Source organism: Boleophthalmus pectinirostris, unplaced genomic scaffold (genome assembly GCF_026225935.1).
Source record: "Boleophthalmus pectinirostris isolate CB_2022bp ecotype Guang Dong unplaced genomic scaffold, ASM2622593v1 HiC_scaffold_18, whole genome shotgun sequence".
NCBI lineage: Eukaryota > Metazoa > Chordata > Actinopteri > Gobiiformes > Gobiidae > Boleophthalmus > Boleophthalmus pectinirostris.
This window is the reverse complement of record NW_026571133.1, coordinates 28175251-28190923: the sequence shown is the minus strand read 5'-3', so window position 1 is coordinate 28190923 and position 15673 is coordinate 28175251. Positions and strand designations below refer to the sequence as shown.

The following is a 15673-nucleotide window of genomic DNA, read 5'->3' as shown; positions in this document are numbered from 1 at the left end:
TGGCATTTTTATTTATGTGTGCATTTGTACTTTCATATTTCCTTTGGTTCTCCTTTGAACATGACATGAACCACTCTATTCCATACAAAGTGCAAATGCCTGAGGTGGAGAGGAGGCACAAATGTGTATAGTAAATATATTCATGTACAGGGTGTGAAGGTGCGAGTGTGTGAGCTCAACCAGTTGGTGCAAAGTCTGGAAGAGTGTAGTGTGTTAGATTAATTGAGCATGGCAGAATTATGACAGCTGTTTACACTAGGAGCTGTTCAAGCATTTTAGCACACCTTTTAGCCTTGAGTGCACTAGCCAACAGATGGAGGGCTTTTTTCCTTCCAGTGTAGTGGAAAGCCTGAAAACGTCATCCACCAAAGGACTGACCTTGATGCTGAACCCAACCCTTACTCTTTGAACATAAGTCCTCTGAAATACCAAGTTAATGAATGCATGATGCACTGTGCATCTAATTAGAAGTGGATCAGAATAAGCTAGATGCCCATGCAATCACCATTAGCCAGTTATTTATTGCAGGCTCAGGTGTACTCTATAATCGATTTGCAAAAAAAAAGCACCCAAAGAAGCAATTTTAATCTGCTGAATAATTAGTCTGAAACAATGTCAAATAGCTTAAAAGAAACAATTTATGACATCTAATAAAGGCACAGAGCTACATACCATTGTCTCTTTTAAGAAATGCTGAAACTGGGAGCACCCTGCCTAATCTGCACATTTGGGATTGTCCCAACATGGTCATCAAATGCCTCATACTGACTGTTGCAAAAACAAAATGTTAAACTTTGAGAACAAAATGTCCACGTGCTCATTTGTGTTCCACCCTTCAACAGGTGCAACCGTGAAAAGATGCGCTTTTCACTTCAGCCATCAGAGGTCCTAAATGCTTAGCTTGTGTTTGCACAGTGGTTTACACGTTTACTAATTTAAGCAATAAAGTCTTAAAAGTGACAATAAGATATTCAGCTCTGGCCCAGATCACCTGTTAGGTATTTGAAAGAGCTTTGGAATCTTAGACCCCAGCATACGCACATGTACAAAAAGTGCGGTGTATTACCACAGGTTCATGCACATGTACTTCTGACAAGCACAAAGCAAACAAACAGTTAGCATTCAGAGATCCCCAAGAAGTGAAAACACATTACCATGCTAGACCTGACCAACGCGGTCCAAGTGAAACAGGAAAAAGGTCTTCTGGTGCCTCTACAAAAACATGATTTTAGCAGAAAACTAGCTGTTTCTGGCTACCCTTCTGGCATCGGACGTTTACATGAGCAACTTTAAATGCTCTCTGTGTTCACCCAAAGGCCATGTTGAGAGATTTCCATGGGGTCTCCCATATGTATGTAAACATGCACTTCAACCCGATTTCCAGGACAGTTATGAAAGATCACATTATAATCATATTAAACACATTTCATCCCTGCCTGTGTAAACAAAGTGCATCAGTCCATCAGATGCATAAACTTATTGCCAAGTGAAGAAATATTTTTATGGTACAAATAAATCAATCTCCCAATTTGCTTTATAGCCATTTGGGTCACATGTTACAGTACACACAGGAATTCCCAATACTTTGGGCCATAAAACAGCATAATACATAAAAATATTAAAATGTGGACAAGCAAAAAGGAACTATAAAATTGTATTGAAAATTTAAACTGGTATCAGAGTGCTTATATAGTAGATTATATGTCCAGTTAGTTTTAAAACTAACAGTTTTAAGCGTGTTATGTAAAAGTTATGTTAAAAGTACCAACATTAAAATTGAGGCTGAAAAACTCTATCTGGGTATTGTGTGCATTTTGCTTTTGTTTCATTTAATTTGCTGTCAGTAGGGCTTTCATTGTAATACTAAGACTAGCCATTGGAGGAGTTGGCGCTATTTGTGACTGGTTGGGCTTCTCAAAATGCTGTAGAAGAGTGAAATCAAATGTAAGTAACCTATTTGTATTGGGTGAAATCATTCTTCTCTTGCAACCACGATGATCTCAACCCATCGAGGTAACTATGTGAATGTAGTAGGGCAAGACAAACTTTAAATAATACTCCGAAACAAACAAAGCTCTAATGGTAGTGGCGCATTAACTTTTACAAAAAAAAAAACAAAACAAAAAAAAGATTGCAGATGTGATTCCCAGCTTGTAATATCCTCCAGAAAAAAGAAGAAAGTGATAAAATAAAAAGTACAAAATGCAATATGACATCTATTTTTTTTTTCTTTTTTCAAATTATATACCTTATGTTTATGTGAAGTTGCCCAAGAAGAAGTCCAAAGAAAAAACAAGGAGGACATGTTGGTTTGAGAAAATCGGTTTCAAAACTGAGTTTGAAATGTTTGCATTTTGACAACACTATTTAGACTCTTTGACTGTATGTGGTTAAACATATGATTTTACAGATTTGAACTATGTTACACATTCATTTTTAGTTTGTCATAAATTTTTCTTCTACTGTTTTTATTACAGGCCTCTACGACAAATGTTTCTATGCTTCCAGTGACCGAGGATGGCTGCTTGGTATTCAGGCAGTCAGTGAATATGGAAATCGAGACCCACGGTTCTTCTTTTCCCTTAAAACTGACCGTGCACACAAAGTGACCTCCATTCACTCCAACGCTCGCTATGTGCCCAATCAGTGGGCCCATGTGGCAGTCACATATGATGGCATCTACATGAAACTTTTTGTTAATGGCGCTCAGGTGGGCGTCAGCCGGGAGCAGTCGGGAGATGTCTTTAGCCATTTGACCAAAAAGTGCAAAGTACTGATGATTGGAGGAAATGCCCTAAATCATAATTACAGAGGGGCAGTGGAAAGACTGGGTCTTTGGAGGCATGCCCGAGGACAGAGACAGATTATCAGAGATATGCAGGCCCAAGAAGACCCCTTAGATCTACCTCATCTCGTCATCCGTGAAACCTTTGAACACCCAGGACGAAAGTGGCTCACTGTAAAAGATGGGAGTTTTCCACAACCTGAGCACGGAGGTGTGGGGCGGGTTGGTGGTATTGGATGGGGTGGAGTTACCAATGGCGAAAGTTTGTTAGACATAACACTTGAGCCTCCCCCTTGTGGTCAGACTGTTTGCGATAATGTGGAGGTCATTAAAAACTTTAACCAGCTTTGGACCTTCAGACGTCCCAAAAAAGTTCGCTATCGAGTGGTAAATATTTGGGATGACGCACGAAGACGACCAACTGTAACGGACCATCAGATCAGTCTGCAGCACCAACAGCTCAATGATGCCTTCAGCCCTTACAACATCACCTGGGAACTCAGCATCCACAATGTGACCAACTCCTCTCTCCGGAACCGCTTAATCCTGGCTAACTGTGACATTAGTAAAGTTGGCGATGATGCGTGTGACCCTGAATGTAACCATCCTCTGACAGGCTATGACGCAGGGGACTGCACATCGGGACACCGAGGCAGATGTCCTGAACACAAACAGGGCAACGGCATCTGTGAGCCAGAGTGTAACTGGGAGAACTTCAACTACGACCACGGCGACTGCTGTAACCCCGCTGTGACCGACGTGACCAAGACCTGCTTTAATCGCTCATCTCCCCACAAGTAAGACCACCATCTCTTCTTTTGCTCTTCTTCTTTACAACTGTCTAAAAGTATTAACCTACCACAACATTCTTTGCTTAGATTTCTTTGCTAAATTATTTGGGAAACTTGACTCTCCATGATAGCCTCACAGGGCTTGGGTAAATCAAATAATTAACTTTCCCTGCATACATTCCAGCAGAGAGGATCTTGAGGTCTAGTCAAGCCCTACTGTTTCCTGATCATTTGGATGTGTAATTCAACTCTTAGCTTGTGTAGATTGGGAAATGCTCTTGGGAAATGTAGTCCAATCCATCCCTGGCCTGGTTCAGCCAATGTTCCACACTAAACAGGACAAATGTCATGAAAACATCAGGCCATTTTTAAAGAGTCTTCATTTGACTATCGTAATTGCTTACACAACAGCCATGACTAGAAAGTATTAATAACCCAACGGAAGATTAAGGTGCAGAAAATCCAAGAATAGCTAATTAACTTACACAGTGAAAATCCTTAAATATTCAAGCTATCCAAGAAACCACTGAGACAGGATGCTTGGAAAGGCAGGCTTTGGCCCTAGCCTTGGTTAAATTATTTATTTATATTCCAGGTAAATTGAAAGAGAAGATTATGCCTGGGAACACCCAGACCCCTTAACATTCATTTGTCTTTTGTTTGTTTGTTTTTCTGATCATTATGGTGGCCTTACAGTGATGAGTAAAATAAAAAAATGTACTTGTGGAAATCTTTGAAATGTAGATTTTGACAGTTCTCCAATGGAAAAAAGTTGACCCATTGAAATTCCTCTCTGAGGCATTTTTGTGGGCAGTACAAGGGGTCTTTACAGCTAGAGGAATGATCAGAAAACTTTTTGCTGCCCACAATATTTTGCAAAACATGGAAAAATGGGAAATGTGCAGCTTTATCTGGGTTTAAATTGAGGAGACTGTTTTCAGTCACAGTGTACTGGATTGACAGAAGTAATAGTTTTGAGTACTTAGGATAATAGTTATAAAGTGATCATTTTTTTCAAACAATTTCTACCATTGTATATCTGTGATCATTTTATAAACTGTTATTAAGTGATGGTTATATTATATTGTTCTATTATTGCTGATATAATAAAACACCAGCAGACCCAAAGGTGATGGAAATATGAGATTTACAGTGTAAAAATCAATTTAGTCTTCAAAAGTGGTTGCTTATTTAGCTTTTATTAAGGTATTTCTGTTGAGACGGTTGCAGAACAGCACTGAAAACATTTCGACATTCCTCCTTAATTATTGAATACTGGCTGAACATTGTAGTGAGAGGAACAATGACTGTGAGGTCCTGCATTTATTTTTGCACAGTTTGCGCCTGTTACCACTTACCACATGTTTCAGAAATCTGGCTCATCGTGCTACAAACCTCTCTCTTCTGAAAATACCATTGATGATAACTCCCCCTTACTTTCTCCACATTTGGCTGTGGGGAATATTTTGCATTGTTTTCACAGGCCTAGGTTTTGACGCTTTTTTTTTTTTTTGGGTTGTGGTGGAATAAGATGCTATCTGTGTGTTCAGTTCTAAGCACTGGGACTTCTAGCCTGGTCACTGACATTGGTCTGGAAGTTGGTCCATCTTCCAGATTGACTGGGGTGATGATAGTCTGTGTTTTGACACTTCCAAATGAATAAAACTAAATAAACAGAGGAGGGTATTAGGTTGTCCTGACAAAAGCATCTACCTGAGTCAATACCTCTAGATGTGGCATTTTAATGAATTGAGCACTCTCTTCTTTTACTCCCTCACCTTACCATTCTGCCACTCCTCAGGCCCTTGACTTGGGTGTTTTACAGTTGGTCGTCTAAACCTTAAGCCCCCATACCATAAAACATTATGGAGTGCTTGGGCGTAAATACCAGGACTTCCTCTTTAAAGTGGTAGCCCCCCCATAAATCCACCTGCTATCGCGGTTTCCACTGTCTGGACGGTCTGGAAGATGGCTCTGATGAAATAAGGATAAAAAAAGTATAAAACTCAAACAAAGGTGACAACAGCCAGGAGGTGTAAAATGTCTCTATAAGAATCTTGGCAACACAGGGTAGTAGCATGAGTTCTGAGTCAAGTGTCTATTATGGGAGGGAAATGCAAGTAGCAAGTTTGAGGATGAAAAAAGTGGGAGCTAGTACAGTAATAAAGTGGGAGATGAATGATGGCTTTACGGCCTTCTCTGTTGACCTACTCGATGACAAGGAAACTGCAGCCCCCCCACTGAATGTAAAAGTGTTCTTGGCTGTGAGACAGTCATTACAATGCCAACATAGTGCATGCTTCCAGTGTACATATGTGTGTACGCAGCACATTTACAACCTAGTGTGAGTTACATGCAGAATAGCTGATTTCATAATGTTCAGCTTAATATGTATCTGAAGTTGGAATATTAAAAGGGCCCTTCTAGCAGTTGTGTGCACTTCCGCATAACTTTGCAGCAGATGCTTTGACCATAGTGACGCTTGGCTTTATTTAGTGAAGCTTAAACCTACATTTATCTTCCCTTTCCTTCTATTTACTCTCCTTTATCATTCTTGTTTTAAGGATTTTCCCAGAACATGTCTAAATAGTGGAATGGTTAAATGCATGGAAAATCCTGTTCTTCCCAAGTGGCCCATCCCAGATGAAAAAAAAAAAATGTATGATGAGAAGTAAAAGAGGGAACCAGGGTTGTGGAATGGAGAAATAGTTGAAGGGCTATGAGTATCTTAATATTCAAATGGGGCTGAGGTTTTTGGTCAAATATGGTTGAACTGGATGCCCTGGATCATTCAATCATCAGCAAGAAATACTGATGTAATATAATATGCTTTTGCAAACAATACATTAAATAAGTGGACTTTACAATATTATTCGGTATTTCAAATTTGAGTAAACACTAAGAACACTTTTTCCTTCTTTCCATAGGGTAGGTGCTGGTCTCATCTGTTGCTGACTAACTCTTTTGGCATTAACTCCTCCCGACTTGTGTATCCCAAGCCTCTGAACAAATATTTTCAGTGGAAATAATGAAATTCCTCAAATCCTTCCAAAAACGTCCTTATATCATGTACTCCAGCCTTTTCTCTTGCATCAGTGCCTTAGTGAGTGCCCCCAGTTGATTTTACAGAGGCTTGACAAGAAAGTCTTTATTCAAAACGGCTGTTTTAAAGGAATTTTGCATCTTAACCAAGCCACCCTTTTATCCAGCCGGACTGTTATGAAACATTCCGTGTGGCTGCATATGAAAAGTACATTGGTGGTAACCGTAGAAGGCTTGTCACAGGAAGACATTTTTTACTTTGGTATTATTTCAGAACACTGCCAAACATCAGTGTTACAGTCACTGAAGAACCTTCTTTAGGCTACATTAAATACACATATGGACGAGGATTTTGCATTTCTTCAGGAACTGATCTGTTCTTTTCATTTACAATGTTAATAGAGTCTATTCATGATATTGGGACATTTCCTATAAGAGTTCATCTTCGGAAGACATATCACATAGAACAATATTACAATTGATTTTAGTATTCACTTTAGACCATTGTCTATGGCTATGCAATGCACTATTAAAATATTCAATTCATATTAATATAAAAAGGTTGCTTTTTACTCACCTGTGCAAAATTATTTTGGTGCACGGCAAATGCAAGAACAAATTAGGTAGGCAAGTGGAAATGGGTCATTCAAAGTAGGTCAAAACTAAATCACATATGATTTGTTATAGTAGGATCGGTGTTATTTTGTTAGTGATAAATCTGTTTTTGAATGCAATGAAGAAGAGCCATCTAACACTTGAGCATATGTAAGGCATTACTGACTTGGTCCAGAGGATGACTGAGCTTGTGAAAGCTGTTTGCCAGGACCACCAGTCAGGCTCAGAGAGAGCTTGTGTTGAATGTTTTCATCAAATGAATGGCAGCCTCACTGCTGGAAAGACATCTCATTGTGTGAATGATTGCAGTCATTAGTCCTGCTGCTTAGTCCAAGGGCTTGAGACCAAATCTTCTATTATAGATAAGTATGCACAAGTGAAAAATCTGCCACAATACATGGGTCACAAATACTGTGCATAATGCCTCTGCATTAAGTGTGCCATTTAAGGCCAGTCTATATTGGCATTCATGCTGATGCCCACTTTCTATTTATATTTTACATCTAATTTTTGAATATAAAAAAATCACCTTGACTATGCTGGACTTTTCATCTCTCGCTATTGTCTATGCCAACACATGAAAAACCTTGCTTTACAGGATTTACAAATTGTATGTATAACTTAGCTTCAATTTAATCTGGCTCACTCAGGTGTGTGTCCCTTTTCTGCCAGTGAAACCAAAGTTGTTAGTAATGCATCACTGTTTTAGGCCTATCATTTTATTTTTGTCCTTAATTTCCCTGTAGAGCCTATTTGGATGTAAAGGAGCTGAAAGAGATCTTGCAATTGGATGGCTCAACTCACCTGAATGTCTTCTTTGCCAATTCTTCTGATGAAGATCTGGCTGGCGTTGCCACTTGGCCTTGGGATAAAGAAGCTCTCACGCATTTAGGTAAGAGACAAACAGGCACATCTGTGATTCTAGTCATTGATGGTAATAACAGTGCAGGCCTCAAGCCTTTTCTGCCTTTATCACATTTCCTACAATTACAACAAGGTGCTAATGAAGGCACATGAATAATGTGTAGGTACTACAGACCTTATGGACTCCACAGTTTGGACTTATGTTGAATTTACTTCATGCATTGTTTGTTATTATTTCAAGGTGGCATCGTGCTGAACCCGTCCTTCTATGGAACCTTTGGCCACACTGACACCATGGTCCATGAGATCGGTCATAGTCTGGGGCTCTATCATGTTTTTCGAGGCATATCTGAAATTGAGTCTTGTAACGACGCTTGTCTGGAGACTGAGCCCTCAATGGAAACTGGAGATCTGTGCGCAGACACCAACCCCACCCCCAAATTCAAAGGCTGCCATGATCCAGTACCTGCAAACGAGACCTGTGGCTCTCGGCACTTTAAAAACACACCGTTCAACAACTACATGAGCTACGCTGGTATGTGAAGGCTTTTTCCATTCTCTATCAAGATGAGTCCCACTATTGGGTTTTGACGCACACTAGCAGTAGGCTTTTCTATGCACAATGAAACCAAAGGTTACAGTCATAACTAGGCCTTTTAGCTATCTAAACAGATACATATCGTATTAAATAAAAACAAAGAAAACAATAGGGTTAGCCAGGTCAGATCCAGAGGTGTGAAAACACCCATTATGGCCCTAAATGGTTATGCTGTTATGACCCCACACTCAACTTCAATAGGCCTAGCTAACTAAAAGAAACTGTAAACAGATAGGTGTGTTAGTTTGAGAGTAGTTTCATTGTAGTTAGCTCCTCCCTTCTCCCAGATATAAGGAAGTGTCCTCCAGTGTCTGACCAGAACTGAAGAAGCAGCTTGAATGAGTTGTGAAGTGTATTAGACCAAAATAAAGTCTTGTTCAGTTAACAAATTTAATTTCTCTGTTTGCTATGGATTCTACCTGGGTGACTGAGGGATTTTACACATGTTCTCCTTTTCTTTTTTTCTTTTTTTTTTTTGCTCTCCAATGCTACAATATCAAATGTTTTTCTCTCTACAGATGATTCCTGCACTGACTCATTCACACTGAACCAGGTTGCCAGGATGCACTGCTACCTGGACCTCATTTACCAGACCTGGCAGACCACTTCTAAGCCCCCTCTTGTGCCAATGCCGCCCCAAGTTGTTGAGCAGCATCATAATTCAGTTACACTGGAATGGTTCCCACCCATTTCTGGACACTTTTACAACAGGTGAACGAGCTAATCTGCCACCTAAATTGAGATGTGACAGAGTTGAATTTTGCAAATACATCATATATATTTTTACAGAGAATTTCAAAATTTTGGAGTTAAGTATGTATCTAAGTTGGTTGTTGTGTTTTACTGTTGGTTTCCTAGAGAATTGGGATCAGTGTGTGATAAATGCACAGAAGGGGGGGTTCTGCTGCAGTATGCCTCCAACTCATCCTCTCCACGGCCCTGTGCCCCGTCTGGACACTGGTCTCCTAGAGAAGCTGAAGGTACTTTAAAACTCTATACAATAACAATGTTATTTGCATCATTATTTCACCTTTACTTCAGTGTAATCTAAATCTACAATCATCAAATGCAATATCATAGTGAAATGTTGATGGGAAATTATAAATAGAGACAAATAAGTTCTTATTTTGTTTTAATAGCTTTGATTAACTGTGCTTGAGCCAACTTGTATTGGTTGGTTGGTTAACATTATTAGGATTTCATGTGCTCAAGATGCGCTCTGTGCGAGGACAAGTCTGGGCATGTCTCTCAGGGAGAGTAAACTACTCTTTTCCCTCTTGGATGGAGACTGGGATAGAAGCACTAACTGTTGCCTGTTTCAGTCTGCATTGTTTAAAATTAACTATTTTAGCATCCAATTATCAGTGTATTTATTCTCTCAAAAACTTAGCTCATGAAAAATAAATAAATAGACACATTTTTCAATATGTTATATAATATGCCATATGCCATATCATTATTTATTATTTGGTTTAGATAACGTTTGTAACCAAGTGAACTCTCTCTTGAGTAGCTCCTTAATTTTCTAATTTGTGAAGTAATCTGGATTTTTACTGATGTTTTTATGTGGTTTCACATAATTGTACAAGATTCTACAGTAAAGCAGAGTACAGAGTAAAGTTTACTTAACCTTTGCTTTACTCTTACTTTACATCTCAAAATTGGTTACATAATGTTCTAAAATAGGATGAAAGGATATTCTCAAAAGTACAAAACTTAGTTGTCATTTTAAAGTGGACATCTTCTGTTGATTAAACTGGCAGACATTAAAATGTATAACCTAAGATTTGCTAATGCATATTATATGTCGACTGTCATCATTGGACTCAAAATGCCTGTGTGTGTTTTTATATCGGTACATTTTTTGCATAGCTGGATTGGCATGCATAGGAAATGTAGCGTGCATATGTTTTTCATAAGAAGCTGGTCTGTATAGAGTGGGTGAAACTTATGTATTTTCTCAGTATTTATAACAGCATTCATATGGGACTATATGTATTATTACATAAAGCAGCCAGTCCAACTCTATTGACATTTGAGTTACGCGCTCGTTAATTGGTCTTATCTGCAATATGACAAGTACACTAAAATCAAATAATGTTCTATTATAGCCTAAGTACTATGTACCAAAGAAAAACAAAACAATGTTACAAACAATTGTAGTGTGCATGGCCCACTTTCTTTAACTATGCGTTTATGACGTTTATAATTGGCCTGTTTGTACAGAGGCAGTGGTCATGTGGCAGAGCGGATGTGTGCTTCTGGTAAAAGTGTGTGAGACAGTGAGTTAAAACTGGACACTTCTCAGAATACATGCCCAGGCATATCCTGATCTGTTTTTACATCTTTCTCCCTGGACATCCTGGAAACTAAAGTGCAGTAACATCAAACTGCTATCTCTGACCAATAGATCATTCACAATATCAATACAGAACGCATTTCCAGAACCCCTCTGTGAAACTGAAGCATGTTCCTATGAAATGGTTTAACTGTTTACATGCTGTGTTGGTCTATTCCATAGGCCCTCCAGATGTGGAGCAGGTCTGTGAACCGAGTGTGCGCACCTGGAGTCCTAATGCTGGAATCGAGCAGGGCACGGTGGGCCTGTCCGAGTGCCCTCTGCAGGGCTGTATGCTTCAGCTGGAGTTCCCACACCCATTAGTCCCAGACTCCCTCACAGTTTGGGTGACCTTCTTTGGAGCCGAGGAAACAGCCCTTCCAGCCATCCACAACATACTGCTGCTGACGGTCAATGGGAACAACATCTCACTTGGTCCAAGCAATGTGTTCTGTGACACCCCACTGACTATAAAGCTGGATGTGGAGGAAAGAGTGTATGGAGTACAGATTTTCACCATGGAGCAACACCTAGAGATTGATGCCACCCTCTTGGCTTCTAAATCTGACTGCGAACTGTGCAGAAACTGTGAACCTCTGCGATATCGCCTATTGCGCCAGCCACCATTTAACCATGCACCCATGGGTCTGATGCTTAATGAACCAGTTCGGAGGTATACAGATAGGTAAGCAAGCCACATGATGAACATTTTATCTTCATTTATAAGAATAAAGTGAGAGTGAAATGGATAGCTTTGATACCCATTTTTTGTTGTCATTAGTGAAGTATTAGCAAAACTTAAAGCCCAGCACATGACACTAAGTATATGTGGGAGGAGGTGTTTTTGTTTAGAAATAGTTCCCAAAACTATGTTGTGTGAGTAGTACAAGATATCCTTTCCAGTCCCCCCCAGGAGCGTTGCTATGCCTTCAATACTTTTGCACTTTTAAATCTGTTGCCAAACATTTGTTTCCTAAGTCACAGGTCAGATAATGCCCACATGTGTTTTCCTCCCCAAAAGCAAGGGCAACTTGTATTGTTGAAAGTATTAACTGCACTGCGGTGAGAGCTTGGCACCTTTGCTTTCTGGGAATGTGCTGACTCAATACAAATTAGATTATATATGGCACTTTTGCGTGTTATGCCATGCGACTAGCATGCTGTCTGGGCCATTCTAATGATAGGAAAACTGCTTAATTGATAATGAGTATATATTTGACTAGAAATGAAGTTGCTAAATATTTCTCTTTTGGCAGCTTTCTGGTTAAACAACAAGAAATGTATTCATTTGTGGTTCTTGGTACACTTACTGATGTACCCAAGGTAGTTTTAGCACTGTGGTATATTTCACTAGCTGTGGTCACATTCCAGTGGTAGTGGTCAGTCGACAAGTATTTTTGTTTTGAGAGCGTATAGGTCTCCCGTAGATGCTCGGGGATACGCAGTGGAGTATGTATGTAGTGTTTTGTCAGATATATTATATATATAACTTGAGATGTTGTTGAGCGAAATTTCAGTGCATTCTGGTCAAAATTCACATCCAGATGTTCTGGAGTAGTCCAAAAGTAATGTAAAGTGGTCTGTTTGGCGTAGTTCCTGCTGCTGGAATGCATTGGTTGACCACACAGTGAGTCCAGCATGTTTCCATAGAGATGAATGGAGCAGAAAAGGCTTGAGGAAGGGGGTGACTGACCTCCCACTGTCAGGGCATCGGCCCATAGACTGGGGGATACTTACCATGAGGAACCATTGGCGTCTCGGCTCCCTTAATTCCATTCATTGGTGGTGTTTTTGGAATGGTTAAAGGGCTGGTAGGTCAGGGCGATAAGACAGCTGAAATGAATAGGTGTTGCTGGGGTGGAAGGTTGGACCTGATGGGGGTAAATGGTTGCAAAGCTGTAGAGGGCAATAGGTGATGGAGGAGAACATCAGGGGGTCAAGAAGGAATGAAGTGAAAAGGCTAGAAGGGTTGGGTTACCGTGACTCAATACCTCCTTAGTCCCATCCCAAGGGCTAATCCTGTGTCTGGTATGATTTTCATAGCTGTCACTAAGGCCAAACTTATCTTTTCTGACATGAAGAGACCCCCAAGCTCAAAGAAGTTAACTGCATGCCCTCAGATACTTTAACTCCATAGTTTGTCCGACTGCATGAAGAGTGTTTTCTTTCAGCATAAAAACAAATATTAATCATATGAAATAACTGAATCAAAGTTACTGCTTTTACCAAAGAAAAGTATATTGTCAAGTTTGTTGCTCTTCAAGTCCAATTTAAGTTTTTTAACTTCCTTATTATATCTGATTGTCTTACCTCAGATCTCTTCTCTAAATTCCCAAGGAACAAACTAGGAACTTGCATTGGTGGTGAGGTGCAATGTAAAACAATGAATAGTAATAGTAAATGTAAAGTATTTTAAAAGAGAAATAAGGGCATGAATTAAATAATGTAAATAAAAATAGTCTTTGATATACAAATACAAAATATACAGTATACAATAAAACTATTGGTGTAAGTACATTACGTAATTTTAGTTGTTTACAGTGATAGACAGGTGTTATAAAATGTTCATGTGTCCACTGGCAAGAGACGAGAGGTTCTAGTCCGACTGGACCATAGTCTCCTGCCCGAGGGGAGTGGCTCAGTAACCTATGAGCAAGCACCCACACATGAGCAGACACCCACTTGGCTCTCTTGGACATCCAAGACACATTTTTTCTGTACTCTACAAAGACCTAAAGTCTGAGACTGGGTCCTCTCTCATACAGTTCCAATGGGCAGTTATTGAGTGTAAATAAATTAACTTAGAGGGCATGTTTGCATATGGCCTGATGTTTCATATGGGCATGCCTGTTCAACACAGAAAAAGATAACTGTAGCATGAAGAGCTTTGGCATTCAAGATGTTAGATGATAGTTTTGTGGCCAACAGAAATATTTCATTCGGACCAAATGTTTCCATTAGTGAAATTAATTTTGTTACCTGATCCTGTTTGACCAGAAAGTAATTATAAACGAACTAATAATAATAAAACACACTTATCCATATTACACGCTTCCTCAGTTACATTCAGTTTTGCCCCGTTATAAAAATGTTTATCCTCCCAGAGTTTATGGCATCTTACAAATAACCTTCTTAGTTTGTAATAAAACCACACTGATACTAGAACAATGTGGTGTTTGATAGTCTACTGCAGTGCTGACTCTGTAGCAAACAGTCCATATGGCCTAGGCCCATGGTAGAACTGTGGAAGTACCTGGTCTACAGAGAAGTATCAATTGCTAACTCACTGGTCCCCATTACCCATCCATCCATCCATCCATTTTCGTCCGCTTATCCGGGGCCGGGTCGCGGGGGCAGCAGTCTAACCAGGGACTCCCAGTCTTCCTTCACCCCAGACACGTCCTCCAGCTCCTCCGGGGGGACCCTGAGGCATTCCCAGGCCAGCAGAGAGACATAGTCCCTCCAGCGTGTCCTGGGTCTTCCCTGGGGCCTCCTTCCGGTGGGACATGCCCAGAACACCTCCTGAGGGAGGTGCCCAGGAGGCATCCGGAACAGATGCCTGAGCCACCTCAACTGGCTCCTCTCGACGTGGAGGAGCAGCGGCTCTACTCCGAGCTCCTCCCGTGTGACTGAGCTCCTCACCCTATCTCTAAGGGAGCGCCCAGCCACCCTGCGGAGGAAACTCATTTCGAGCGCTTGTATCTGCGATCTCGTCCTTTCGGTCACTACCCAGAGCCCATGACCATAGGTGAGAGTAGGAACGAAGACTGACCTTTCGGCTCAGCTCCCTCTTCACCACAACGGTCCGATACAGCGACCGCATCACTGCCGAAGCTGCACCGATCCGCCTGTCAATCTCACGTTCCGTCCTCCCCTCACTCATGAACAAGACCCCGAGATACTTGAAGTCCTCCACTTGAGGCAAGGACTCTCCACCCACCCGGAGAGGGCAAGCCACCTTTTTCCAGTCGAGAACCATGACCTCGGACTTGGAAGAGCCGATCTTCATCCCAGCCGCTTCACACTCGGCTGCAATCCGCCCCAGTGCACATTGCAGGTCCTGGTTCGATGAAGCCAACAGGACAACATCGTCTGCAAACAGCAGGGATGAAATCCTGTGGTCCCCAAACCGGACCCCCTCCAGCCCCTGGCTCCGCCTAGAAATTCTGTTCATAAATACAATGAACAGAACCGGTGACAAAGGGCAGCCCTGGCGGAGTCCAACATGCACCGGGAACAGGTCTGACTTACTGCCGGCAATGCGAACACAGCTCCTGCTCTGGTCATACAGGGACCGGACAGCCCTTAGCAAAGGACCCCGAACCCCATACTCCCAGAGCACTCCCCACAGGACACCACGAGGGACACGGTCGAATGCCTTCTCCAAGTCCACAAAGCACATGTGGACTGGTTGGGCAAACTCCCATGAACCCTCGAGCACCCGATGGAGAGTGTAGAGCTGGTCCAGTGTTCCACGGCCAGGAAGAAAACCACACTGCTCCTCCTGGATCCGAGGTTCGACTATCGGCCGGATTCTCCTCTCCAGTACCCTGGCATAGACCTTACCGGGAAGGCTGAGGAGTGTGATCCCCTGTAGTTGGAACACACCCTCCGGTCCCCCTTCTTATACAGAGGGACCA

At 41.2% G+C, this 15673-nt stretch overlaps 1 protein-coding gene across 1 annotated transcript in view; it reads left to right on the top strand.

Annotated features, from left to right (window-relative positions):
- The window catches only part of pappaa (pregnancy-associated plasma protein A, pappalysin 1a), a 47898-nt gene that overhangs the window by 2683 nt on the left and 29542 nt on the right, over positions 1 to 15673 (top strand). The window contains exons 2-7 of the mRNA XM_055153624.1: positions 2478 to 3582; positions 7980 to 8125; positions 8339 to 8632; positions 9214 to 9406; positions 9554 to 9675; positions 11217 to 11718. Of these exons, the coding sequence (XP_055009599.1) occupies positions 2478 to 3582; positions 7980 to 8125; positions 8339 to 8632; positions 9214 to 9406; positions 9554 to 9675; positions 11217 to 11718 (2362 nt within the window). The remainder of the gene's footprint in view (positions 1 to 2477; positions 3583 to 7979; positions 8126 to 8338; positions 8633 to 9213; positions 9407 to 9553; positions 9676 to 11216; positions 11719 to 15673) is intronic.